Below are 18,385 nucleotides of genomic sequence, written 5' to 3'. Positions count from 1 at the left end.
AACTAGAATAACAGCCACAAGGACATTTGTTTAGATATTATTTTAGCAACTACTGAGAATTGTCATCTTTTCAGTGAGGAATAATATAATTTAAATTTGATAATAAAACCTGGGAAGGTGGACTTGGTACCTCTTCACTTGCAACAGTAGATATATTTTCCTAAAAGTAAAATGATATTAATGATATTTGAGAAAGAATCATAGATTTTCCATAAACAGCAGTACATCAGAAATACTAAAAGGGGGAACGTTCAGTTTGAAATTAATCCAATTCCTTATGTGAGTCCAGACCTCCTCAGAGTGATTCCATGAAAAAAACGAATGTTCCAGCGTTTCCTCATTTGAGTTACAAAAGTGCAAAATTCCACATCAAATTTAAATCTGCTTTGGAGGAAATCAGAGACAGGATCGTATTTCATTATTTTGAAGTGAGTTTACTTTATTTTGGACAGAACAGGCCATCTAATGTACTTTGAGTGTGCTTTAACTAACAGATATTGGCTGTTGGAACAAGAGAATAATCTAAAAGAGGCTCGATTATGGATATGATAAATTCTTTCTTTTATACAGCTGTTCAAAGAATTGTTACTTAGTTCGAGATCTAAGAAGTTACATCCATTTATCTTTAATTTTGGTAATGAGACAATTGTTCTGTGAGAAGTTAATACAGTGTTCTTTATTAACCGGATCAGAGCAGCAGGGATAGCTCGACAAACATTTTTAAATTCTTTAAGGCTGCAGGTCAGATGGTATTTATCTATAAACGAAGAAAAAGTCAATAAATTACCTTCACTGTCAGTTAAATCTTCAACAAAAAAGAATGTTCCTGTCAAACCAATCCTGTTTGAATATAGATTTTCTACCAAATAAAACTGTTCTGTTATTCCATAACGTTGATCCATGAGGGGTAAAATTGTGATTGAATGTCATTTTCCAAAACTGAAGAACTTGTTTGTGAAAGTTGGACAAAATGATTGGAATCTTGTTGACTTTAACAACACTTTTCAGAAGCAAGTCTATTTTTTTTTAGCTCCAGCTTCAAAATCTAGAGCATTGATGTCAGTTGGGAACGTTTGTTATAATTGTTTTTCCATATGAATTGAAAAATAATTGAGTTAGCTTTCCTAATGTTTGGAGGGGATATGCATAAAGAATAGAAGGGATAAATAATCTTAAAGACGCCTACTTCTCTGGTTAACAGGTTTCTCCCAAAGATAGTTACATCTCTTGTCAATCAGCGACTTAAATTCTTCTTAATGTCAAGTAATCGGTTTACAATGTTGACTTCTTCCCTCCTTATTGTGTTTTTAGACAATAACACACCCAGATATTTCACTTCATGAACAACCCTAATGGCTTCAATAGTTTGGTGCTGACATGAGTGAACGGAGAGTATTTCACATTTGGAAATATTTAGCTTCAAGCCTGATGCTTTGGAAAAAAACTGAATCCTGCTTAGAGCTTCAACAACCTCTGCATCGTTTTTTTAGAAGTAAAGCAGTATAGCTGCAAACTGACTAACTTTGTATGGCTTTTCAAAAATATGAACACCTTGAATATCATGACTGATTTGCGAAAATGGTCAACAACTGAGTGGCTAATATAAACAGTGTGGGGCAGATGGGGCAACCTTGTCGGATACCTATTTTAATTAAAGGACGTCTTTCTCCATTGAGAGGGAGAGACTCCTTGAACTAAAGGAAAATAAGGAAGACTTTTCCAACAGATCATAGAGCTTTTTGTGGAGAAGGATCGGCGCATGGACTTAAAAAGTGAAGCCAAACGTGGTTTGTTTTTTAAAAACAACATGGGAGGAAGTGGAAAAAATGTAAGTATTTGAAAACTAAATTTTAGTCCTAAAATATTTTATTTTATGATCATTTTCACAAACATTTAATAACAATGATTAAAGCACCAAAATTTGAAGCTGTAAAAATACCAGAAATAGTTACTGAGGGTCAAATGAAATGTGTGCTGAACACATCTGTATACTTTAATTTGTTTAAGGTATATGAATAATTTATTCACAAGAAGAGTGTTCTATCCATGTCTTTAAAATAAATATTCTCCTTATAGGAGAATATGTCCTTGTGTGTGTCTTCTATGCTGTTACCTGCTGTTGGATGAATGCTGAAATATTCAGTTCTTGCAATTGTAAATCTGACTCCAGGGGAGTCGGTGCCTCACCAGCCATCAACCTCACCGCACGTCAAACAGTTGGCGCTTCCGTGAATTCAAAACAGACGCCATTAGACACGTCACCACCAAATCTGAGGTCTAAACACGCGTTTACACAGACTTTTATTGGAAGTGGTCGCTTGAACGCGCTTTGCAGAGGGGGGGGGGGGGGGGGGGTGTGTGAACGTAGCTTAAGGATGAACTAAAACTGATCCTGAACAGAAAAATGGTAAAGATTAGAAACAGAAATAAGGTTTTGGTAAGACACTGTTGTGAGAATTGTGACACATACCGTATTTTCCGGACTATAAGTCGCACTTTTTTTCATAGTTTGGCAAGGGGTGCGACTTATACTCCGCAGCGACTTATATTAGAAATAAATTGAAATAAATACATTGTTAACCCTCCTGTTATGTTCATTTGTGAGGAACAGAGATGATGTTCCTGGGTCAATTTGATGTATGAGGTATGTTAAGTGACTCAGAGAATCAGCAAACTTTTTTATACAGTAAGATCTTGAAGGCTAACAACATAATATTCTATTTTCCAATGATTTCATAGATTCAGAAATGCAATAAAAGTGAAAACTGTTTCTACAAATACAGGATGAAAACAGAGTATTAGTTGGCTAATGATGCTTCATGAAAAGAATAAATAAATACGTTTGAGAAAAAATTACTGTGAAATTATTAGATAAACAGTCTGCTATGATTGTGTCATATAAGGTTGTGAAAGTTAAAATGCGACTTATAGTCCAGTGCGACTTATCTGTGTTTTTTTCTACTTTATAATGCATTTTTGGGCTGGTGCGACTTATACTCCGGTGCGACTTATAGTCCGGAAAATACGGTAAATAAAAGGATTTTCTGTAAAAGGAAAGCCCCCCCCTCCCCCCCTATTGTTTAACTCCAGGTCTGTGTTGTTGATTATCTGGAGCTGTACATGTACTACAAACTCATGCAGTCAGTGTTATAAATGCAAATTGATTTGGGCTCAATAACAAGAGACGAACTCTGAATTCAGACACTCATCTGACTGTGAAATGATTCCTTCAGGTAAAATAATGCACCTGCAGAAGACAGCAAAATGGCCCCTTGACTGTTTGTTGGGACACAAAAATAAACATTTATTAAGCCTGTGATCATATCATTTGGCTGCATTTATTTCATCACAGCCAGCAGATAAAAAAAAAATTGTGAAAGCTGTTGATGCGCTGCAGCGACCAAAAATGAGCCGAATTCATGCCTACATGCCAATTTTATAATCAATCAAACTTTATAATCAAACTTTATGTTGTTATAAGGGCAAAACAATGGAAAAACAGCACAACCTTTAGAATAAAAGAACACGTTTCAGAGTGAGAACGTCAATGAAATCTTTAATCAGAAGTTACTCTGCACCAACTGTCATATTTAATAGTTACCTATAGATTGCACATTTACTTCTGTAGCTGTTTTAAATGAAGCCATTGCACAATAGCTTCAATCAGAATTTGTGGCTGCAATCACAGACAACAATAGCATAGGAGTCATTAAATCACATTCATAATTGCTGGCCTTAACAGACACCATATTAAGGACACCTCACAACACAGTGTTTTATTGAACAGAAAACAGAAAACTCGGAGGCTTTTTTATTGTTTTTACCTCTCAGCCCAACCAGAAAGAATGAGGATAAAAAAATAAAGAAATGACCACCTGTCAGCGCCGCTTTACATTTATCTGCCCCCCTTTCCAGCTGAATTTTTTTTTTTTTAACTACAGTGCGCCTTATAACCCGGAGCAATTTATATATGGACTGATGCCGGTTGTGTTTATTGATGTCGAAGCGATTTTGATCTGTCAAAATGCCTCTGGGTTTTCACGAGTTGCAAACAAGGTTGTGTGTTATTGTTAAATATGCTAACTCAGCTAACATGTAGAGAGTTACTGTGAACACATAATAAAGTCTGACTGACGGACAGACTTATCTCTGACCCTTCTCTCTCGCTTATCACGAGGTGTTAACATAGTTCCGTGCGCCTGTTAGATGACATCATTTCAAAAATACATCATTCATTGAAATCACAGTAAGCCTTTTTTAAGGGGGGGATATCAAACTCACCCAGTCCAGTTTTTCATACTGTCAGTGGTTCCCCAGGGATGAGATTTAATTTTCAGTACATCTGGATGAGCCACTTCCTTCAACACCAGTGATCAATTTTGCTCGTTTGCACATTTTGACTCTTTATCTTCTCGTGGTCCACCTGAACCTTTTTCGGTTCAGAATAAGGTTTTCTGGCTTCACAACAGCCTTAAATAAACTCATTTAAAGCCTTACTGATGCTCACCTCAACATGTTTCTGCCTCACTTTGTTAATTTCCTCTAAAGCTCCAGCAATGATGAAAGGGATTTACTTCACAGATGGTGTGACTTCATGGTAAATAAGGATAAGATTTGTTTTTAGTTTTTTTGAGCGCCTTTTCTCCTCTCAAAGCTCTAAAACCTACAGGCTGAAGCCACAACCCAAGTCTGATCATGGCTGGAAGAAGATCTGCAAATGACTGGATGAAAACACATCCTTTCTGTTACAATCCTTCACCAGAGCCTGAAACCATGAAATCAGGCTAACAAGAACAAATTTTCTTTAGACTACGCTCAAATTGGGCAGCAGCAGCTCCTCAGAAAAGAGAGTAAAGACTGAGCTGAATCTCTGCAATCCCAGCAAAAACTGAGATTATACTGGAAAAGTCAGTCCTTCCATTTACCCCTTTTCCCATCAATAACTTGTCAGCACTTCTGATTTTTCCCTATTCCAGACGGCGAGGGACGCAGAACACTAAATTCATTTAAAAGTGACTTTTTCCATCAGCATCAGCTGCCTCCGTCTCTCCATCTGTTTAATTCTGTGCGTCACAGAACTACTGATGAAACAGAAACCTGTGAGTTCTGTCTAATCCCGTCAAAAAAGGTCCTGAAGCAATAGCTTTGAATTGAAAATCTCAAGATCATTCCTGGTTCCCTGGTTCCCGTGTCTCTCCTAAGCAAACACCAGCAGCTTAACTGTGAGGAGATGAAAAATAGATGTGGTTGTCTCCTGACAAAGATTACCCGTACTGCTGTAATGACAGAGTTGGACTACAAATTGAAGATACAGTGTCAGCAGCTTCAGGGGGATAGGAGCGAGCTGCTGCAGAGAAGAGGCATTTGAATCATGCACATAATAAGAAGCAGAGTGTTGCCTTTACAATCTGTCTTTCAGCAAATGTTTAACCAAAGAGACTCACAGGTTTCTCACGACGGAGGGAAATGTGGGGATAGGCGTTCCTCCCCCAAAGACACAGTGACAGCTGAGACTCGAAAAAGTCAAACTTCTTCAAAACATTAGAGGTTCGGCGCTGCCGTTTGTGTATTTAAAGCAAATGTCAGAACGCTGAGGTGTTGCAGGTCTCCTCTTTACACATGCACGTGAGGACTGCAGGGTCCATGCTCAAAGTCCCCTTTGGAGACAGCAACGGGACGATGGAGCCGGAGTCCTTCATCAGGGCCTGAGTCCTGGGGGAGGAATCCAGTAAAGTCTTGGGGAAAGGCGGCGAGTCTCTGACGGAGCTGCTGTCCTCCACGTGGGAGCAGACGAGCTCCCGGAAGCACTCCCGGAAGCGCGTGGACAAAAGGCTGTAGATGATTGGGTTGACTGCGGAGCTGAGGTAGAAGAGGATTCCCGACAGGATGTGGACGTACTGGTAAACATTGTGCATCAAGTCGGTCCACTGACTGACTGAACTCCACAGGACGCGCTCGATGTGGAATGGCGCCCAGCAGAGTCCAAACACCGCCACCACGATCGCTGGGGGACAAATGTAAAACAAGGAAGGTTATTGACATCCTTCAGGAATAAGATCCTTTCTTCTGTCTTTTTTCTGAGGCAGCAGTTCTCTTTTAAATGGGATGGTAAAATATTTAAATTATGCATTTATGCGTGCATTGTAGTGCAAAGGAAGGTTTGTGCATGTCATGCTCAGGCTGTGGAGACCATGAAGTCAGAAGTCAAAGCCCTGTCTTCCCCTCTGGTCACCAGCGGTAGCAATCTCCAGAGGACTGAAGAACTTCGTCTCCCAGCATGCACTTCCTGCTTGCCACACACCGGACTCTCATTCACTCAATCAACCACAGCTTACTTAAGCACTGCACTGAGCTGTGAATTGTCTGTGCCACTCTGACCCTGACCCGTTTCACAATACTCTAGTATTTGTAAATACTGCGGTCCCTTGTTTATTGCAGCAGTTATGTTCCAAAAATAACCTGCAGCATATGAAATTAACAAAGTCGTCAATTTTATTTCTCTATGCCAAAAACGTGGTTTGGTTGGCGGCTTCAGTGTTAAGTCAATGCACAGACGTATCCAGATGTCCTGTGGTGGGTTCTGAGCATCAGGCGTGGTGTGGCAGTTTAGTGGCATCGTGTTTGCATCACGTCAACCAATCAGGGGCTCAGATTTGGCCCATGATGTATTGATGATGCAATCAGTGAGTGGAGTCCAAATCTGATCTGGTGAACCTGCAGACATGCTCTACAGTTATTTAAAATAAATGAGCCTGATCTCTCAACATCATCCGTGTCTTTCAAGATGTAAAGATGAGGCTAAAATCATTCTGCGGTAGCTCCTCCCACACCTATCAGAAGTGTCACGTTTATGGACACACTTTGGACAAGCATCGAGCAGGAAATATGAAGAGTTTGTCTAAATTGAGCTGGCAGATGCAAATTTTATACACATATACAGCTTTACACAGACTTGAACATTTTCACACTTTTCCCTTTTGTTTAAACTCCAAAACCTTCATAAAAAATAAAATCCAGGATAATAGCATTTGATTTGATTTGATTTATTTTTACTTTTTGTACAGACAATAAATCCTACAGATCTATCAAACTCATCGCAGAAACGATGAAATGCATTGATTAAAAAAAAAAAAATCAAAACCTGATTGTAAGAAACTAAGTAGAAGAAAAATGCATACAATTCACATTTAGATCACATTAGAATAATTAAATATCATTGTTAACTAAAAGTAGGCTTTAATGTATTGCCTAAAAAAGGGGAGTAAAGAGGCAATCTCATGTATTGGCACCCCATATAAAAGAAGAAAACAAAGATTTGATCACAGTTGAAGTTTTATGTTAATGTGTTAAAATAAACACATTCTGTACAGGAGACACAACACGGAGATTGATTGACAATAGTCTACAGCCAATCAGAACGCATAGAGCTGGGGAAAAAAAGAAGATGGGAAAATGCTCTACATAAATCTGCGAAAACCAAGAGACGCGATGGTAAGGGACCTGTTTTTTTAGCAACCACTTTAGAAAAGTGCTGTTATAGCTGTTATGCTGTTTGTGATGTTTGCATGAAAATGTCGGGGTTCTGAAAACAGAAAACAAGAGGAGGAAGCTCTTAGCGTGGGTCATTTTGGCACTGATGGTGCTGCAGATGCAAACCAAATTGGAGCCCACCACTGTTGAAAACCTAAAGTCCATTTGTTTGGCCGCAGAAATCACAATAGTGATGTGTAGGGATATCCATGAGCTCTGACAGCTGATGTTTAGGGCTATTTTTCTTCATTTATCTCGTTTTCTTCACAGTAAAACACATTTTCTTTTCTCTCCACCCTGCACAACCAGACCATTTTCAAAGTTTGCTCTGAAAGCCTGCAGGCAAATAAATGCAGCTAAACTGTTGAAACATTCCAGCCTGGCTTGATTTGAAAAATGTAGGTCTCCCCATGTTTTTTAAATAAAGGTTTGTGTTTTTAACAATCTCCGACTGCACACAGCAAGAGTTAAGCTTCACGCTTTTTAAAATTTCAAAGGATCTTAGGTATTTCACAGAGCACTTTGTCTGGTCTTTCAAAAGTCTTTGTATATGTTAAGAAGATGCTGAACACCTCACTTTGGTTTCTGAAATTCTCCCAGCATTTCTAAAACTCACAAGGAGTTCTCAGTTCATGAAAACTTCTGTAAGATTCATCACTTCCGATTTAAAAGTATTTTTTCCAAAGCCATCTCAAAGTTTCTGTTGAAACTGCTCAAGTCATTACTTCTGTCGCTGCTCAAATGCTGACCGACGCCTCAAACATTTATTATTGAGGTGAAGCCACCTCCTCTGTGGCTGGAATGGATTTCCTCTTTGCAAATGCGACAAAAAGTTTGACGAAAGTCAACAAACCTCATCTTTTATTCCACATCAAAAGCTGGAGAAAGCAAACCATCGTGTGCAAAGTACTGCACGGACTCCAAGTGCCTATATTTCATTTTTATTTCACCTTTAGCCTTAACATGAGCCAATATATATGGGAGCAGAGTTATTAATCTAAAAGTCAACCAATCCAATTCGCTGAGGCAGTTTCCTTCATTGAGACGCAGAAAAACCGCCAGCGTTTTTGAATAATTCATTTTGGATTTCTCTATAGTAGTTTTTCCTTCTCTATTTATAGAAATGGAAGAAAAATGGCTGCCAAGGGTGTACGGATTTGTGGTTTCACTAATGTGTCTGGAATCTTGTTTTCTTTTGTTTGTTTGTTATAAAGCGCCTGTCAGAGCAACAAATTAAACCAAGTTATGCTTTGCCTTCCCTCAGAAATGAATTTTATTTCAGTCCCAAATTCTATCGTATGATTGGAAAACCTCACTTAATCCAACCAGATTTAGAGAAGTAGATCAAAAATGAGAGTTTCTGTCATCAGAGAGAATTCTTTTCAGAGTTTGTTCTGGCAGATCCGCACAGATCACAGCACCGTTCTGATGAATGTCGTGTTTTTAGTCTTCTTGTGGCATTTTTTCTGACAACAGAGGACATTTATAAAGAAAAATTAGATCAAAATTGCATTTCTGCGAATTTTATTTTTCAAATCGTTATGAATCAGAAGCAGATGAAACAATGCCGTTTGAAAAGGATCGTATTTGTGTCGTAGAAAATCAGCAGGGGGGGGGGGGGGGGGGGGGGGCGTAAGCTCCCTGCTCCTCTCCGTCCTGATCAATTAATCAATCAATCCCTTTATTTACATAGCCCTTTTCATTTTTCATCATCATGCAGTTGAACACAAGGTGCTTGTCATTAAAAGACGAATAGAGACGTATGTAATCATTAGTTCAAATGCTAAAAGGTCATTAGACAAATAGATTAGAAGCAACAACAACAAATGGAAGGAAGCACTGTGGCTAAAATTTAAGGAGGCACTGCATGAATTCAAAGATAGACAAGGTAAAAGAAATACAAATAATAAATCATAAAAGCCATAAAATACTTAAAAGCCTAATAAAGTAGCACAGCTTGTTGACTACGACCTGTCACCTGCAGAAAAAATGTACATGATCATTTTCCCTCCACGGGTTCACTGAGCGGTCTACCAGTATGATATTTCGTGTACGTGCCTTGAACAGGTTCGACTATTTCTTTGCCTTCAGACAGCCCGTATCTACCCGGGGCAGTTGGGACCAAAGCTGTCCTTTGTGTTTGTTTGTACAATGACTGCTCCAATGCCGACCCAAGCAGTGGGCATGGTGTATCCTGGCAGTTCACCGTATCTGATATTTTGTTCCATTTCTGGGCGTTTGTCAAGGTTTCAGTTATTGTTCTTCGGGTTGTTTTTCTGTCAACAGCTGTTTGAAGTTGTGTTGATTAAAGGTTGGGACTGCACTGCGACTGGTGCAACCATTACTTTTGCTTCAGTGCTTCACATATAACAACTGTGATAACATGATGTCGTTGCAGAACTTCCCATCGGTGTCAGTCCCATCGGGAGTCCTTCTGTACAGTGGACTTCAAACACAGGGTTGTGGGAATGTCTTGATGCCTCTGAAGGCTTAAGTTTGAATGCACGGCCTCCAACACACAGTCCTCCATGCACAAGAGTGACAAACTGAAGTGTTTTGTTGTAACACAAATCTATTTAGCCCTTTTTGAAAGACCTGATGCTGTTTCAGCCAAAACGAGGAGCTCTGAGCTCTGCAGAAGACGGAGCTGTAGGAGCTGCCATGCTGAAACAGTGACCGCATGACTCTTTTTCAGCGGCAGCTTTGTTTTGCCTCCACACGAAATGCATCAAGAAAATCAAGAAATGTGAATAGCTTACACTCCTGCCTGGTATGTAAACCTTTGTGTCTGCCATGTTTTTCTTGACAAGGGCGGCAGACACACCGCACAGAGACGAAAGACCTCATCTCAGTGAAGAAATGGAATTTTGTCTAAAGGAAATAAGAGTGTGGAGATCAGAGAACGGAGATCAATTTTAGCTTTGTGTATTTGTGTGTCTTTAGTTTTGATTTGAGGAGTCATAAAAAAAGCAGCATGCTCCTTTGAGGGAAAATGTTACACTTATCATAGTTGATGTTTTCACTCTTTATTAAACATCAACTATGATAAGTGTAACATTTTCCCTCAATACCTGAGTTTCTTATAATATGAAGTTTTTCAGCAAACATATGACAGCGGTTGTCATAAAATGAATAAAGATTTTAGACAGCAACCAACCACATTTTGGGATTTATTACCACAGTAGTTAATTCTGATTAACTGGCGCTCTGTCAAAAAGAAATAAGACGGGCTAATCAATCAAGAGCTCAGGGCTAAAGAAGTTAAACATTGGTTAAATTGTTTTTCTCAGTTCAAAAACTTGCTGACTTGTTATGCTACGGTCACAAATACAACCCGCCAATACACGACTGACATTGGCAGAATCCTAAAGATTTCATGCCGCCATCTGATTTTTTTTGAAAATCATTGTCATAAATGTAGACAGCGGCTGTCAGTCAGGCGGGATGATGCCATTACGGAATCGTGTCTCCCGATGGCGGCCGTCCATATTCAGTTCTACCAGAAGCCCGGTAGCCTGGGGGTGTATGAAAAGCCGCCCATTCTGGTCATTTGCAGCTCAGATTCTCTTTCTTCTTCAAAAAGCACAATGATCTGTCTTCTTCAACAGCAAAACATCCATATGCAGGTCTCGGAGTCGCTGTGGTGCCATCAACGCCGTGATGAGTTTTGTGCAGCAACAAACCATTTCCCCCGTTTGGACCCACGGTGGATCGCCACATTGTCGTCCGGTCAAAACTGGGCCCTGGCCCATTTCAACAGCCCAGGCTTCTACCATAGGATTTCTAACAGTCGTATGGTGGCAGTGGGACAGCAGCATGGGGGCAGGGGGGTGGCTGGAGGGTGGCCGTCTGAAATCGGCCGATCATTAGACGATTTTGGGGCCCTTGGAGACACTCCTGTCAGTCATTAATCACGCTGATGCCTTCCTACCACCCGCCACCGAAGGTGCCCGGGCGGCCACTGACCAATGTCAAAAACCTCTCTGGTCGGCGAACATTTTTTTTATTTTCTTAAAAGCCCTGCAGCCACTGCGTGGTGCGTAAAAATTCCACAGCCGCCTCCCAAATACAAATGCCGCCGCGCGGCCACCTGCCGGGATTGTGGGGACGCACTGGGGCATTTTGGGATCGGTAACCGTAGTCTTGTTGATGCTTGGGGAGGTAAACCTTTAGGGGATCAGGACAAAGGACAATATGTTTTTACAACAAGAGTAAATAATGAAAATTAATACGTCCAACTTCTTAACTCAGTAACATGTTATTATTTTTAACCCTGAATCCAAAAACAATTTTCTTCCAGACTTTTAAAGTTAATTTGACTTTTTTTGTTTGTTCATTTTGGGTAGCAACAATTAACAGCGGCCAAAAAATCAAATAAGCAGATAAATTAAATAGAAAAAAATAATCAGAGATCCACTCAGATGATCTTTTGATCTATTTTCAGAGCGTTCCCAGTGGTCTTTTAAATGTGATGATGCTGTTTTTTTTAGCCAAAATAAAAAAACTGTCTTCTTTTTTTTTTCTACATAGTTTCTGCAGATCTGCAGCAGTTCATCAAAAATTCACCTCTGAGTTGTGGGCAGGACTGTTTGTGTGGAGCAACTCCGCCCCCTTTCTATGGAAGCGATTCTGTAGCATAAATAAAAAGCAAAGTCAAAACCAGAAATGCTTTTTCATTTTCAAAATGAAGCTGCATTTTTTGACTCAAAATTAAAATGAAAAAGCAATACTTCAAAATGCTTTTTCATTTCCTTCCTCAACACAGCTTATTCTGTCACTTAATTAAAATTAAAATGAAAATGGTATTTGACATTTCATTTTCAATAGGTTATCTGGTAAATGTGTAGCAAAATTCATTTAGAAATGTCTAATTTGACAGTTAAATTAACAGAAATGCTTTTACTTTTCAAAATGTAACTGCATCAAATGACTCAAAATTAAAATGAAAAATCAATATTTCAAAATTCTTTTTCATTTTATACTTAAAACCCCTTATTCTGTGTCATAATGAAAACGAAAATGCAAAGAGGGGATTACATTTGCATTTTCACATCCACCCTGGGAACCTTGTCTCGATAATCATTTCTTAAAAGCATTTCCAGCGAGGAGGCGGGGCGATGACGTCACTGCTTTCTCCGTGTGTCCGGCCGCTGACTGACACACACACACCAGGAGCAGACTGTGTTAGCGGCAGAGAAGAGGGTTTTGAGTTGGTTGTGAACTTCTGATGACTTTACACAGCTTCTCAGGACTACATAGCAGCATGTCCGCCTTTTGCGGTCCTCCTTCACCGCGGACAAGCTTTTGTTCTTCAGACCGCCAGCTGCCTTCGCATAGCGGAGCACGAAGCTCCGATGATCGCTGAAGGCGGAAATGCCACTACGATCTGAGAAACCATCATATGAATTTGTGTTTCCAGTGGTGTCCAGAACAAAATAAAGACTGATTTAATTCCCACATATTTACAAATTTATTTGCAGCTTCACGCTGAATTTGCTGTTTGATGACAGCTGGAGCCCCATCAACAGATAGCAGATTTCACCGTGCTAAACGTTTACTGGGTGGACCAACACGGACTCAGCATGAAGCTGGAGGAGACTATCTTCTAAATGTGCTTTTATTACAGTTATGATTATATTTAAGGGCCTGCTCTGCTCGATCATATGTTTGTAAATCTGTGCGGTCAGACGATGCTGAAGTTGGCTTGCGATTCACAGCTTCTGATTCGCGAGGGCACTAAAGGAACATTTTTCGCATTAAGATCACCTAAAACCGGGTGCTGTTCACAAACCGCTGGACCTGGACTGCTCAAACCTGGATTCCTGGATCTTAATGCGAAAAATGCAGTGGAATCTTCCTTTAGTGCAGTGTTTTTCAACCAGTGTGCCGCGGCAAACTAGTGTGCCGTGGGAGATGGTCAAGTGTGCCGTGGGAAATTGCCCTCATTAACTGATTTAACAACATTTTCCATCTCCAGGATTTCAGTTTTTTGTTCATCCCTACAGGCCCTGATAAAACACTGAGAAATTGGGAATATGAAAGATCGTAAAATACTTTTTTCTTTGTGTTTATTTGATTCTATTAAATACATTTTGATAAGAATGACAGTACTGCGATTTACCTGCAGCTTCAGCTGTATTAGGAAAAGTCCCGCCCCTTTAACTGTCTCCACCAATCATTCTTGGAATCTTAATCACATGTCATCAGTCTGAACAATCAGAAGTGGTGAAAGTCTTCACTTCCTTGTTCCGATTCTGCTCATAAAGTCTCTCAGTTCCAACAAAAATACCAGCTAAAGCTCGTCTGTAGCGGTGTAGCTTTCCACAGAATCCGGTGTCAGACCGTGGAACAAGTGAACAAAAGAATGAAGCTCAGAGAAGAGAGTCTGTCTGCGTTCGGCGGATTAGTGAACTACATCTCCCATGATGCATTTGGTTAAAGTGACAGTGTGAGCGTCTGGGCGCACGACTATCTCCTCTTAACGTCGTGAAACCACAACGACCACAAATCAAACAGTTTTTAAATCTTTTAACTTAACTTTTATTACATTTTAAAAAAACAGCTGCAGCTTCCAGCTTTTTCTGCCACAATTATCACAAAAATGCATGTGAGATCATGGAGGGACTGTAGATCAATGCAGACCGAGTTTCTCCTTTCTTTTTTTTTTTTTGAATGCCGGTGTGCCGCGGGATTTTTGTCAAGGTTGAAGTGTGCCGTGGCTCAAAAAAGGTTGAAAAACACTGCTTTAGTGTCCTCGCGAATCAGAAGCTGTGAATCGTAAGCCAACTTCAGCGTCCGGACACACGGAGAAGCAGTGACGTCATCGCCCCGCCTCCTCGCTGGAAATGCTTTTTCTAAATGAATATTGAGACAAGGTTCCCAGGGTGGATGTGAAAATGCAAATGCAATCCCCTCTTTGCATTTTCGTTTTCATTATGACACAGAATATGTTTTTTAAGTATAAAATGAAAAAGCATTTTGAAGTATTACTTTTTCATTTTAATTTTGAGTCATTTGATGCAGCTTCATTTTGAAAATTAAAAAGCATTTATATTAATCCATTTTAAATGTCAAATTAGACATTTCTAAATGAATTTTGCTACACATTTACCAGAGAATGTCTTGAAAATGAAATGTCAAATACCATTTTCATTATCATTTTAATTAAGTGACAGAATAAGCTGTGTTGAGGAATGAAATGAAAAAGCATTTTGGTGGATTACTTTTTCATTTTATTTTTGAGTCAAAAATAAAATGAAATAAAATTGTTTTGACTTTGCTTTTTATTTATGCCACAGAATCGCTTCCATCCCTTTCCTCTCCTTGTTGCAGAGCACAGAGCTTGTGACCCGCCCCACGGATTTTTTACGCCACAAATATGACATTTTTTAAACAACAGTTTTTCATCTGCTCCTGATTTCCTGATTTGAGTAGAGAAATAGTCAGAAAGAGCCTAATTTGCGTTATAAATGTCCTCATTATTTGAAAAAAAAATACCACAAGAACATGTCAAAAACACTTTCCATCAGAGTCTTCTTTCTCTTTCGGTTTTTCCCATCAGGGGTCGCCACGGCGAAACAACCTCTCTGTCGAGGATGAGTCGCATGGTTAACTTGGCAATGTTTTTACGCCGGATGCCCTTCCTGACGCAACCCTCTCAATTTATCCGGGCTGGGGACCGGCACAGAAGCAGAGAAGGGAACAGGGGGCAGCCCGGATTGGAACCCTGGTTTCACAGACAGAAAGCACCGCAAACCAGCACGAGCTAAACTGGCTCCCTACTTTCCATCAGAGTGGGTCTTAAAAAAAGGTTGGGGGGGGGGTCAAATTTGAGCCCGTGGGTTCTCCAGGGTTAAACTGAACATTTCAGATCTAAAACAAAAAACAGATGTTTATTTGTTTTTCCTTACATCTTTAATCTGTTCGGGGAACTCATCAGGGGTTGCCACAGAGAAGTTTAGACTGATTTGAAATTAAGCTTCCCTTTTGTAACTCGAGCTCAAAGTGAGCCCACGAAATGAGATGAAAAATAATAGAATCAATTGGAGAGTTAAAAAAAACAGGAAGTTGTTTGTTCTTGACTTAAGTTTGTTTCTGTCTTGCAGGACTTTCAGGGAGCATAGGATGCAACAGCTGACGGGGTTTTGAAAGACCTTTATCGTCTTTTCCCCAAAGATTCTCCCTAATTAAAAGAAGCGCAACAGAAGCATGAATCCACAAAGTTGTTGACTGTAGCAATAAAGCCGTCTATTTGTGTGAGGTGCACACAAAGAAAATCCATTACTGAAAGTAATAAGCTTGTTCAGGCGCTGGGCTTTCAGATTGACCTCCAGAATTCGGTCTCAACCGTTACGATCGTTTTATTAGCTGAGGATTCTTAAAGGATTTAACGAATAAAATAAAAGTCTCTTTGCAAACGTGGAGAAAAATGAGGAAAATGGAAACAGATGAGCAGATCAAATGAAATCAATGCCAGAATGCTTGGTGGTGGACTCACAGAGCATCTTGATGACCTGTCTCCGGCGCCCGTTCTCCACGGTGAGGTTCCTTCGGCTGCTGCTGTAGCAGCTCTTCCCCAGGTGCCTCCGGGCGTGCCGCCTCTCTCTGCCCAAATGAATGCCCATCACCAGATACAGAACGCTGATGATCATCATTGGGATGAAGTAGAAGCAGGCGGTTGTGATCTGCATGAGCAAATTATAGATCCACAGGGGCTTGAGCACAGTACAGATGGCTGACTCCTCCATTTTCTCTGGCAGGTAGAAGATGCCATGCAGGGAGGTGTTGGGGATGGCACAGACCATTGACACCACCCACACCACTGTGATGACGCGCTTGGCATGCTGGTTGGTGGACAGGTAACGGGTTTTGAGAGGATGCACCACGGCGATGTACCGCTCCACGCTCAGCGCTGTGACGTTGAGGATGGAGGCGAAGCAGACCGTCTCGAAGAGGAAGGTCTTGAAGTAGCAGCCGCCCTCGCCGAAGGGGAACGGGTAGTTCTGCCACAGGTCGTAAATCTCCAAGGGCATCCCGAACATCAGCACTAGGAGGTCCGACACGGCCAGGCTCACAAGGTAGAAGTTGGTGGGGTTCCTCATCCTCTTGTGCTTTGCTATCACTGCACAGGTGAGCACATTTCCAGACAGGCCAATCAGAAAGATGAGAAGGTAAACCGTCGTCACGGGGAGGAAGAACGGAGATCTTTTGGGACCAAGAATCTCCAAAAGATTGATTTCAGTGAGATGCTCGTTGGTGAAATTCTCTGAGGCATTTAGCGGCACGCTGGCGTTGTAGAGCGGAGCAGACAAAGCGGAACCCTGCGAAGGCAGCTCCATTATAGAGTCAGAAGAGCCGGAAAGACGACGCCAACACTTCTTCCTGCTCCAATGGGCCTGGATTTGTTCAACTCTAAGGGTCTGCAATAAAAAGAAAAGAAAATACCCAGATGATTAACAGCTCGGATAAAAACTGCTTATTGGAGGAAAATGACTGTTTAAAATTCAGAAACTTTTACGGTCGACCTTTTCGACCCAAGTTCCTTCTAGGTAAAACGCTGAACCTTTAAAAAGGAAATCAAACAATTCTGCTGCGGATTCAGAGGTGGATGAAAACCATCTCCCCTCTGCTAATGACAGCAAAATGTCAGAAGGTGACTCTTTTTTACCAAATTAATGAAGAGAAAGGTGGATTCCTCGTGTTGGAGAAGAAATAAAACAACATCTGAGCATCAGTCCTCATCCTGGTACCAACTCATATTTTCCCCTTCGTTTTCTGGCTGTTTACCAAAATAACAGATCTTCTCGTTTTGCATTTGAGGAACAAACCATGAAATGTATACACACACAGCCATTTTCAGAAAGAAAAAATATTTTAAAAAAGAAAAGTGAATTGAAAAGCCAAAGAGACTAAATAAATCTTAAGAAAATGAACACTCGTCACCCTTTTTCACAAGATGAATTCCACTAAAATACCTTTGGATGTGCATCAAGGTGTTCTCTCTCTCTCTCTGTTACACAGGTAACACGTTAGACAACCACATTCTGAAAAATGCTGCTTTCAGCCACAATAATAGAGTTCACATCGTTCTTATCAATTCTTGGCTGTTGAGATAATTGCCAATCCACACCATGAACTGATATATGCTAATGACTTCTTCTAAAAGGTTAATTATGAAGCCATATCAGGCAAGTCATATTTCAAATCCATCATTTTATAAATTAGGTCAAATCTGCCTCATTTATCTGGAATCAGACAGTTTAGAGCATCAACTGACTGTTTGCTCAGCCTAAAAAAACTATTTTCCTGTTGTTTTTCTTTTTCATAGATTAAGATCTACTTTTCTTTCTTTCAGAATGTTCATATAAAAGTAGGAAGTCTTTAAATCTGGCTCCTTACCTTGATGAGGATGGACTGCAGGTGGATTGGCACGCTGCTCATTCTGGTGGATCATGCTTGTAGCTTAAATGGGGGAAATCAGATCAACACACAGATCACATCAATGTGACCGGCTGGATGTAAAGTTGATATAGACAGAATAAAAAGAAGGAGGAAGGGGTGGAGGGTTGACGGTGAAGAGGTCCGCGATAGCCGCCGCTCCGTCACCCCTCTGAGAGATTTTCTGCGATGGAAACGGGGAGAGCGAGAGGGAGCCGAAGAGGAGGGGAGAAAGAGGAGAGAGGGATGCTGGCTCTTCATCCACTGAGGGGGGAGCACTTAACTTACAAAAAAAGACATTCCCTTGACAGAAATCAAAAATAATACAGCATCTAAATATGCAACAGTTTTGCTGGAGTCTCTAAATTCAACAAACGCAACCTTTTATGACCAACAATCACCAAAGTTTACATTTACG

General features: G+C 40.4%; 1 protein-coding gene across 1 annotated transcript; it reads right to left on the bottom strand.

Moving 5' to 3' along the window:
• Positions 1–3,034: 3,034 nt before the first annotated feature.
• Positions 3,035–18,161, bottom strand: LOC101165474 (neuromedin-U receptor 2-like). Its single transcript, XM_004069334.4, has 3 exons — positions 17,929–18,161; positions 16,028–16,949; positions 3,035–6,004 (listed from the first exon to the last, which is right to left on the bottom strand). Exons 1-3 carry the CDS (start codon positions 17,968–17,970, stop codon positions 5,583–5,585), a joined length of 1,386 nt encoding a protein of 461 aa, XP_004069382.2. The 5' UTR covers positions 17,971–18,161; the 3' UTR covers positions 3,035–5,582.
• Positions 18,162–18,385: the final 224 nt, after the last annotated feature.

Source organism: Oryzias latipes, chromosome 5 (assembly GCF_002234675.1).
Source record: "Oryzias latipes chromosome 5, ASM223467v1".
Lineage (NCBI taxonomy): Eukaryota > Metazoa > Chordata > Actinopteri > Beloniformes > Adrianichthyidae > Oryzias > Oryzias latipes.
This window is presented reverse-complemented; position numbering and strand designations above follow the sequence as displayed.

Bases quoted from the DNA above. Each gene is read 5' to 3' on its own strand.
- LOC101165474 (XM_004069334.4), bottom strand. From the start codon at position 17,970: ATGAGCAGCGTGCCAATCCACCTGCAGTCCATCCTCATCAAG. The intron at 16,950-17,928 runs GTAAGGAGCCAG...TTTTTATTGCAG, and splicing joins TGCAGTCCATCCTCATCAAG to ACCCTTAGAGTTGAACAAAT. The intron at 6,005-16,027 runs GTGAGTCCACCA...TTTGTCCCCCAG, and splicing joins ACAGGTCATCAAGATGCTCT to CGATCGTGGTGGCGGTGTTT.